The 9,779-nt window shown below is 43.8% G+C and overlaps 1 protein-coding gene across 2 annotated transcripts; it reads right to left on the bottom strand.

Annotated features, from left to right (window-relative positions):
- Positions 1–318: 318 nt before the first annotated feature.
- Positions 319–9,771, bottom strand: CCDC47 (coiled-coil domain containing 47). Of its 2 annotated transcripts, none has more exons than XM_052699503.1 (13): positions 9,650–9,771; positions 7,856–8,121; positions 7,626–7,733; positions 7,342–7,516; positions 6,973–7,094; positions 6,334–6,399; positions 5,333–5,434; positions 4,548–4,658; positions 3,899–3,984; positions 2,873–2,931; positions 2,500–2,609; positions 2,174–2,341; positions 319–1,851 (listed from the first exon to the last, which is right to left on the bottom strand). In XM_052699503.1, exons 2-13 carry the CDS (start codon positions 8,114–8,116, stop codon positions 1,771–1,773), a joined length of 1,449 nt encoding a protein of 482 aa, XP_052555463.1. In that variant the 5' UTR covers positions 8,117–8,121; positions 9,650–9,771; the 3' UTR covers positions 319–1,770. The 2 variants fall into 2 exon arrangements, with proteins under 2 accessions (XP_052555463.1, XP_052555464.1); XM_052699504.1 differs by having other exon boundaries at positions 9,576–9,664.
- Positions 9,772–9,779: the final 8 nt, after the last annotated feature.

Below are 9,779 nucleotides of genomic sequence, written 5' to 3'. Positions count from 1 at the left end.
GGTGTGGTCGAGGTCTTTCAGCACGGTTGCTCCGTAACAGCGCGGAACGGTGCTTTACTCCAAGAGGCAAAGCCTCTATCGGTACCATATCGAACGCTTTGCATTGGCCGCTGGCCCTGGTTCCACACCTACCTCTCACCTGCGGGCTGATTCACATCACTGTCCCCACATCCTTGCTGAGGTAAAGTTAGTTGTAGTGCCTGAAAAAAAACTACTACTCAAACACAAAACATACACTGAGCCCTCCCCAGGGCACCTGAGATTTTGAGGTGCCGTTAGCTGAGAGGAACATAGAGTCCAAAGCAAAGAAGACAGGTGGAGTGTTTCAATGATCCTTTACTCTTCATTAGGTAGTTCACTGAATGTTCAAATTACAAAATTAGCTGCCATGGGACTTGGGGAAAGCTGTCCGCTTCTTCAAGAGAGCACACACCGTATTTCTTTTCAAAGAACCTTTTGAAACACAATCATATTAAATCTTCAAAGCTAAATAGTGCTAAAATTTCACATGATCTACCTTAGTTTTGGTTTTAAATTAACTTTACCAACCATTATAAAATTTCACATATTTGCATGGATCAGGTTACAGACTTTTGCATTTAAATCCATGTGAAGTACCCCCACGCTGGAACAAGAGCTTTAAGCAAGTGTTGTTTCAACAGCAGATCATTCTTATTGCCTAAGAACAAAGTTCGCACAAATCATTGAACAAGAAAATGCAAGACACTGTTTCCCCACAAAACTGTAAGAAGTCTGTTACAGCAACAATGTAATGCCTTCTGACTGGAAGCATTTATAAAATGCAGAGCTCTCTCAGTGAAGTGTTTGCACAAGGGCATTCACTTCCCCCCACTTATACTCAAAAATCTGAAATGACTGCTTATCAGACAAGACGAGACGTCCTCTGGAACGTTTTCACTTCCTTGGGGAAATTGAATTGCAGATACTTCACCGAATCTAGCTTCTTGCTGAAGTGAATTATGCAGCAGCTGCTAAGACCAAGAGAAATGTTCTTGAGGCAAGTTTTTACAGTTAAAATATTCCAGGAAGGCCAGTTGAAGCTGCTCAACTCACCATGCACTCCTAAAGAAACACGACGCCGACATTACAATTTTACATTGTATTAAGGTCGCAGCATTCAAAACCACAAGTAGGAAACGATGCTCACATACTCCATTCCCTGGTATCTAACCACCTATGTTACCTATCATGCTTACAGGTGAACCAGTACCTTATTTGTAAAGAAAAGAAAAATAGTTTCTGTTCTACTGGGCTTAAATCCCTGAAGTATCCATATTGTGTATGGAAGGCTTTAAGTTTTGTGCCTTTAAAAGCTTGATGCAAATAAATGCACAGTAAATGCTTGTTGTGCAGTTTTCTTCCCCTTAATTTAAGAAATCCTCTCTTCCTTCCTAACAGCTAAAACCGAAGTTTAAAACCAAAGCATGTTACCAGCATACATGGACATGTTTACAATCTCACGTTTTTGAAGAATAAATGACAAAGAGCATTCAAGAATATTGCATTTTTTTTTTTCCAAACAAGTAGCAAAAAATTATACCACCTGGAATAAAACTGCTGAGACAAAGCCCTGTACATAAACCTGCAATGTCGCTGTAATACTTAAGTAAGTAACACCAATGCAGGGAACGTTTCCCTTAATGGCCAGTAGTGTTCAAAGAATTGTAGGACTGTGGAGTTAAGGAGGTCTTTGCACCCCGTGAATTCAAATTCTGCAGGTGGCGATGAGACAGGCTTCTCGCAGCGAAGTCACATAGCTTTCACTTTGATTTGCTTCATCTTCATCTGCTTCTTCTCAAGCTTCTTCTGTTCACGCCGCAACGCAGCTTCCTGTAGGAAAGGATACAGAGATCCCAGTGAGCATCAGTGATGTAGTCCAAGAACAAGCTCGCCGTTTCAGAAAAGCAGGACAAAGAAGCAACGTTCAGTACTGTGCTTGGGGTCACATCTCTGACCAGGTAAGCTGGCTCCCCACTGACAGCCTTCACACATTTCAGAAAGTAGGAGAGCATACACTGAAAGTGCATGATGCCCTCCAGCGAAATAAGAACTGAAGTCAGGCACTGTTGCTGGTAATGCCTACAGACAGCCCTGGAGATACTGCAGGAGAAACGTGCCAGCAGTCTGCGACAGTCTGAAAAATCCACCTCACCTCCAGCCGTCGCTGTTTTTCTGGATCCTCCTCATTCATGATTCGCTCCTTCTCTGCTCGTTTCTTCTCCTCTCGACGGGACTGGGCGGCTTCCTGTCTCTGCACGTGAGTCAGTTTAAGGAAGTTCTCCTCCACACGGGCCCTGTTCTTATCAGCTTTCTGCTTACCCTTTTCACAGAGAAAAGCAAAGGCAGTTAACAGAGATCCCCTGTGAGCAGAGTGGTAGTTATACTGGAAAGACAAGACTCCTGCCTTTAAGACTAAGGATCCAATGTTAGCATTTGGAGTTTATATGATTTTACAGAAGGCACAAGGCATACACTTACTTCTCTGTTCAGACGGAACTTCTTTGCTTTGTCAATAGAGTAGATAACCATGCTCATCAGAGGCAGCAAAGACTCCATATCCTTTGGGGAAGTATTGCCTGAACCAGGCACTGAAACAGAGAGTTTCCTGTTAACTCAGAGAGATTGGCAGGATTTTTCTATTGGCTGTAATTTTCTTTATCACACCTCTAATGAAAAAGATATTCTTGTCCACTGCCTTCTATTCACTGGATAATCACTCAGTGACCCTGCTTACATGCAATGAAGGCATTTGTAACATCGTCTTCAACAGGTGAAGAAACTCAAGCATATGACTAGCAGAGAGAAAGCACAGCGCCACGCAGACACACAAACACACAAGCAGTTCTCTTACCATTAAATGTAAACAAAAGTGTCTTTTTAGTTTCGGGCAGTTTTGTAAGCTGACCCTCCCTGGTAGGAAAGAAAAAGTTACTGAAACGAGCGAAGAATAAACATGGGCAAGCAAAATATCTGCCAATGTCAGGGAATCACACAAAGAACCAAGAGACACTTGCAAAGTACACACAAGACTGAAATAAACACATTTAAGTTTCAGATTACCCAGACTCCTGAACTATTTTACTTCAGTTCAGGATTCTAACGCACCAAAGTCAAACCTACATTTCACAGAGCCTTCAAAGCTTAGCCATTTCAGTACAAGACACTGTCTTGACTTATAATTAAATCAATGTACATTCCTTTTTTAGAGGACAGTTTCAAGTTTTGATATGGATCATTTATTCATATACCTGTGAGCAAACCACGCTCTTGCAAAAGCCTCCATGGCAATTATGGTACGATAAATTGCCCACTGCTTGGTAATTGTGAGGCAGCAGTGAAAAGTACCCCAAGACAAGGCTCAGAGAAACAAAACATACTGCATCTCTGTAATTTTGAAACATTAACTGGAACAACAGTACCTAAGCAGGTTTGTTTTGTTTGTTTTTTGTCTTTTAAACTGCAGACTTTGCCCAAACTGAGCCCTCAGATAGCATCTGGATGGACATGTGCTTTTTCAACCACTCCTCCTGCAGCGTTATTTACTCCTGAACTCTTGCCCACCTTCAGTGGGATTACACAATTGTTTTCCATGCAGCTGTGTACGCTGTGTCAGCCAGGTGTTATCTAAGCTTGGGAGCTGCCCAAGCTATAGAGTAACGAGCACACAAAAATAAATATTTAAGGCAATACAACACCTTCAACTTCTGAATTAATGCAGCGTTTGGAAGTACTGGGAGTGTATTTATTCAGCTGTTTCACCTTTGCTCCCAGTTTATGTGCATTCCAGCCAGCAGCACACTGCAGACAAGTTTGTCAGCCTCTACTTTGCTCTTTGTTACAACAGCTACTGGAAGGGGACATCAAGCTTTATACGTACTCTTGCATAAGTTTTGGACCGGAGAACTGGTCCGAGAATTGGACGGACTCGATCTTGTCAGCATAGTGCGTGAGGAAATGTATCATCTGAAAGGGAAACTGGCGTTAGTTCTCCTATCACTGACACCTTCATCCACCTACATGCTGTGTATTGACTTGTCAGGGTGTCCACATATCACTCAGAAAAGGTTTGTGCTTTGCTTGCCACGACAGCACAATTTGAACTATCAGGTTTTTTAGCTATTGCAAGAATGGGCCTCAATGCCTGGAATCAAGATGAGCAATGCAGGAGTTGCTACATATTTAATTCCCACTTGGGATTTGCCATTTCATCTGAGAACAACTTTAACACTGAGGGCTCATGGACAGATTAATGCCCTCCTTTCATCTGGCTTGAACTAACTTGCAAGCTTTGAAAGGAAGTTTCAAGTCCTCAGTTCATAGGTTAGACTAACAGTTGCTACGTAAAAACAAGTGACAGCTGCACCCTTCTTCCAGCCCTTATGGTTCTTTAAGGTCTTGATTGTTCTAGATCTCATTAGGCCCATAAAGTTACCGTGATTTTTAAAGGTGATGAAGGTCAGGATTTTTGAACAGGCTGCAAGTGCCAGGAGCACCAAGGAGTATTTGCATACTTCACCCAAGATTACCTTTGCGTCCATCATTCCCTCTGTGACCTCCCCCATCTCCGACAAGATAGCCAGGGAATCTGGAAGCCCATACTTTGCACCAGACTTGGGTTTATCACTACAGAACTCACTCTAATGCAAACAGAGAACAGAGGAAAAAAAATAACAGTAATACAAGCATGCAAATAGCTTATCACAGCAAACTGTTCAATCTGAACAGGACCCCCAAAAATACCTGATAAGAAACAACAAGAGAATGGATTAATTCAGTCATTCTGCCTGGCTGAGGACATTTTGAGTGTGAAGTACAGCATGCAGTATCAGTGCCTGCAGCCTAAGTCAGTATTTCCCTTCAGTAGCAAGCGCTTCAAGGAAAAATGAAACAACTGTAACACATCCACACCAGATCATCTGAAGTGGATCAATGCATTTGGCCTATTTTGTTCAATACAACAACTAAACTACTGCTATCCTGCCAGCCACACCTCGCTGCTGTTATCTGGGACATTAAGAGAGATTTGTGAATCACTGGTTGTTATTACTGGATTCTTTGCAAGCTTCAAAGCTTGAATACTTGGAAGTACTTGTACCCAGATTAGGTAAAACATGATCCAGAATTTTCCACATCAACAATCACTAATTAAGTTTACTTTTCATTCCTTAACCAAGTCTTTTGTGCAAATTACACAGGGTGAAATGAGACGTGTGTGTATCCTGACAGCATACTCCAACCTCCTCCTAAACGGATGCAAAAAAAATAGGATGCAAGAATTTCTATCTTCTTATTGCAGTGTGAGTGCACATACCAGGTCCTGCATCTCCTTCTGAAGTCGCACCAGTGCTTTCCTCGTTCCGACAGCGAACACGTAGGTGTCCATATCATCATCATTCATCGTTACTTTTATTTGCTGCAGGGCAGAAAGCATTTAGCCTTGATCAGATTCCTCAATGCACTCTGTCTTCACACCACCAGCCAAAAGGAGACCCCCGTCTCCCTTCCTGCTCCTTCGGTGTTTGACTGACATTTTGATTCTTATTTCACAACCACAAAGAACAAAGCACAGGGAAGGCCATACACAGCTGAGATAAAGGCTGTTAATTTAGAATTTCTCAGTGTGTCTGAGGGAAAGGCAGCTTTTAATTTTTTTTGAGCATTCAGTTCAGCATTCCAGTATGATGCTACATCACGACAGTGATTTCAACAGAAGAGCTGTAAGCCTTCTTTGTGGAGCAGACATCCATTGCTCATGAGCATCTGCCCACACCTGAATTCGGTATTTTTAATGGATGTAAGCAAATGCAATTATAGATACATAGAAAAAGTATTCCCAGCTACTGTTATAACAAAGCGTAACTTCTTGGCATTTCTGTGGTTAGAAATTCCCCTCATCTCCGAGAGCAAGGGACAAGGCAAACAATGACTTTACAAATCAGAACATGCATGCCAGTGTGTGCGTTAAAACAGCTCTGTCCTGGTTGACTGAACCAGCACAGGAACAATTATTTCAGACTGTAAAGCCAGATTTTATCAAGATGAGATCTTGAAGCATGACAGACTTTGCAAACTACTCGGTAAAATCCACAGAGACAAAATATGGTCATCACCAGTTTGCATTTTACTGTCAGAAAAGAAACATGAATAACTCTTGCAGATTGTTCCAAGAGATACTGGAGTGTAAGGTGCAGAATACTATGCAAAGATACCCAGCAGTGCACTCGTGGGCTATCAGTACAACAAAAAGCAGCACAGCCACACCAAAGGAAGGCATCCATTCACCACAGCTAATCTGAAGGGCTGAGCACGTACCACTTGGTCACAAGCTGGCCTCATCATGCGTGCAAGAACGTTCAGCAGGTCTTGCCTCTTGAGAAACTAGAAACACAAGATTTTCAACTGAGAATATTGATAGATATACTTAGGACGAAGATCTTCACTGGCAGATAGTAGTGGAAATTAAGGAAAAACAGGGCAGTTTTAAGTCAGTGTTTTTTTACAGAAGAACACAGCTTTGATGAACACTTTGGAAGCCTCTCACATTGCTCAAAAACAGGCCCACATTTTGCATTTGATCGAGTTGCTCAGGGCCTTGTTCTCTCAAATTACGAGCTGAACCAATGTGTGGGCTGTCCATCCCAGTGCAGGATACTGCCTTTGTTAGATTTCACTGAGGCACCTGCTGATCTATTCCTCTGCTTAAGACCCTCTGAACAGCAGCTGGACTCTTCAGCACATACTGTTTATATTTCCTGTTTTCTACACTTCAAGTATTTCCTTTGACCAACGTTAGCGAGCAGAATACAGGACTGTCTGACCAGCTCCCCTTCCCACGTGTGTGTCCAGAACTCTGTCTCAGTCTGAGACAAAGCACAGCTGGGCCCTCTTTCTTGCTCACAATGGAAACCAAAATCTGGCAACAAGCAGTGGGACAAACAAACTCATCCTCACCTTGAGCTGGATGAGCATTCCTTCACAGCACACCCTTCCAGAGCACCACAAGTTATAAATGTGTTCATTTTCTTGATTTAGTTTCCCAGTGCTTGTAGCTTCTTTATTAGTGCCATCATCCCCTAAAGGAAACAAGAGTGAAAAATAACTGCTCACACATTTATACACCAAGTGGTGACAACAGACTTCAGAATCGGTTCTCCTGGACTACTTCAGCCTTGCCACGATGTTTCTGAACCACATACACCACCATGCCATTATCTAAATTCAGCACTGGAAGACTGGCATGCAATTTATCCACATCCAGAGCTGTCATTAGTGCTATCATGCAGCAAGTTGAAAATGCATCCCAGGCACTACAGAACTTACCAACAAGAGCAAAATTGCTTTCCAGCAGCTCCCTGTGAGTACTGAACCACGCGTGAGCCAAACGGTTGTTTTTGTTCTTCCCAATGATGTAATTCATGATATAAGCAAGCAGACCTGTTACCATCAGGATCTCCATGTAATAACTCTCCCAGCTGTTCTGAAGGTGAGCAGGGACCTACAGAAAGTAAACAGGGTTCTTAGTGTTTGTACAACTTTACTGGCATACTGACACACAATTAAGCGATGAAATACCAAATAGAAAGAGAAACAAAACTGATGCTTACATTAACTATTGTTATGGGGTCTTTATTTTTGCCAGGAGATGCATCTGGTTTCTCTTCATAGCCTTCAAACTCCTCATCGTCATAAGGCTCACTCTCAGTGTCACCTTCCTGATGGAAAAAAAGCACAAGCATTCTGAAGATCTGAAGTCTGGCAATCACAGTCTGAAAACATACAGCAAGAAAGCATGGCTCAGAGATACTGCTAGGGAATGCACAGGGATGGAGGTTACCTGTGCATCTGTGTCATCAAAGTCCTCCTGATTCTCATCCTGACCTTCAAGCTCTACAGTGGCTTCTTCCTCATCATCTTCTGTAGTGATGATCCTCTGAGGGGATTCTGTGACTGTGTCTTCATTAACATCTTCAAATTCAGCAAAGTCATTGTCATCGTATTCCATAATGTCATCTCCATCTTCAAATTCATCATACTTGGCCAAAGAAAAACTCCACGGGATGAACAGGACAGCAATGAAAATGTATAAATTCTTCATTTTTGCTGCAAAAAATCCAAAACATTGCATGAAATCCTTATGCTACGAGATACCAATTCTGTTACATTACATCTCCACTAATGTCCAATTTCCACAAACAACTTCAAAGCACTGCTGGGATCAGATGAACAGAAATTAAACTCCTTTGCCTTGCCACCTTCTGTATAAAGAAAGCAAACACTCCTACAAGAAAAGCCTCAGCAAGTCTCAGCAGCTGAGGCAGCAGCAAGTTCACATCTGGCCAAGCTGCTGAGATGAACGAGTTCCAGAAACAGAGATGTGCTGCTATAAAATGTCTCTCCAACAGCATCTCAAAGTCACCGAGTCATTTCAAAGAACACATGCTGTGCAGAGTTGTCATTAATTACAATTGGACACAGTCAGATACGTGCACGTGTTACAGCAGTAAACGTGCTTAATTCATTTACTTCAAGCAGCGGCGCTCCGGTAATTTAAACCACTCATCTGTGATCTTTCTAGATTACATGCCCAGAATCAGGGCATTCCACTGCTATTTCTGTTCAGACACAAAGACATTTTCTTGGACAATCAATGACAAAAAAAAAAGTGGAAAGCAGACGGATATTGTACTAGTCTCCAAAATAACACAACGAATGGGCGCACGAGACTGAAGCTCCCCTGTATCAGCCAGGAACCTGCAGAGATTTCTTAGGGTTCTTTTTGGTGGTTTTGGTTTTCTGCCCTCAGCTTCCTATATCTCCTTGCTTGAACAGCCCCAGGCTCTCAGACTGTGCACTGCCACCAGCTCCGCATCACTGAGGTCCAAACGAAGGCTCTCAGAAGGCAGTGAAAACCCTACTGCAGCATTTATCACAGCAAGGGGTTGAAGCCAGATGATCTTTGAGCTCCTTCTCAACCCAGGCCGTTCTATAATGATTCTATGATCTATGGATCATCAGCTGCAAAAGGCTTGGCAGTAAGATTCCTCCTGCAACCGGATCTGAGTGGGAACTCGCACGTTAACGAGACTGTTCCCTTCAAAGCTCAAAATAGAAACAATCTGTTTCTAAATTGGGCCGGCACTCCTTTGAGCACCACATGCTCACCGCTATGAATGACAAGGACAGCTAAAATCGATTCCTATAACAAAGGCTTTTAGTTGAAGTAAAAACCCAAGCGGAGCACACTCATAAGAACGTAATGCCGTGCCGGAGCGTGTGCTGAGGTTGTTCAAAACAGCCTCCCCCAGCGAAGGACTCGGCTTCCTGCCCAGCAAAGGCCCGGCTCCCTCCAGCCCAGCCCTGCTCTCGGTGCGGCTCGCAACGCCCGGCCGTGGGCCCGCCGGTACCGCAACGGATCACACGTGGATGAGAGCCACGCTGCAAGCAGCCCCTCACTACGCACAGTCCTTCTTCTCTAGCCCTCGCCTCGTTTAAAGCCCCATTCCTCAACCCGAGTGCCCCAGCTCCGCTGTCTTCAGGGCCGAACTGCCTCCTACCGAGGGCACGGCGGATCCGTAACGGAAAGGGACCGAAAGGAAAGCGGAGGCCGAGCCCCGCCGAGCCGCGTTACCTGAGTCACGCGGCGTCGCGCCGCTCAGGCCCTGCCCGCCGCCACGGCCGCAAACGGCGCAACGCTACGTACTTCACGTAGCAGGAACAGAGCATGCGCAGTACACACTACCCCCGAGGCTGCCGGTGGC

The sequence above is a fragment of the Tympanuchus pallidicinctus genome, unplaced genomic scaffold, assembly GCF_026119805.1.
Source record: "Tympanuchus pallidicinctus isolate F22 unplaced genomic scaffold, pur_lepc_1.0 scaffold37, whole genome shotgun sequence".
Taxonomy (NCBI): domain Eukaryota; kingdom Metazoa; phylum Chordata; class Aves; order Galliformes; family Phasianidae; genus Tympanuchus; species Tympanuchus pallidicinctus.
The sequence above is the reverse complement of the archived record's forward strand: the minus strand, read 5'-3'. Positions and strand labels throughout refer to the sequence as shown.

Coding starts and splice junctions, on each gene's coding strand:
- CCDC47 (XM_052699503.1), bottom strand. CDS start 8,116: ATGAAGAATTTATACATTTTCATTGCTGTCCTGTTCATCCCGTGGAGT. Junction 2,932..3,898: donor GGTCCAAAACTTATGCAAGA/GTACGTATAAAG, acceptor CTTTCCTACCAG/GGAGGGTCAGCTTACAAAAC. Junction 2,610..2,872: donor ACTTTTGTTTACATTTAATG/GTAAGAGAACTG, acceptor TCTCTGTTTCAG/TGCCTGGTTCAGGCAATACT.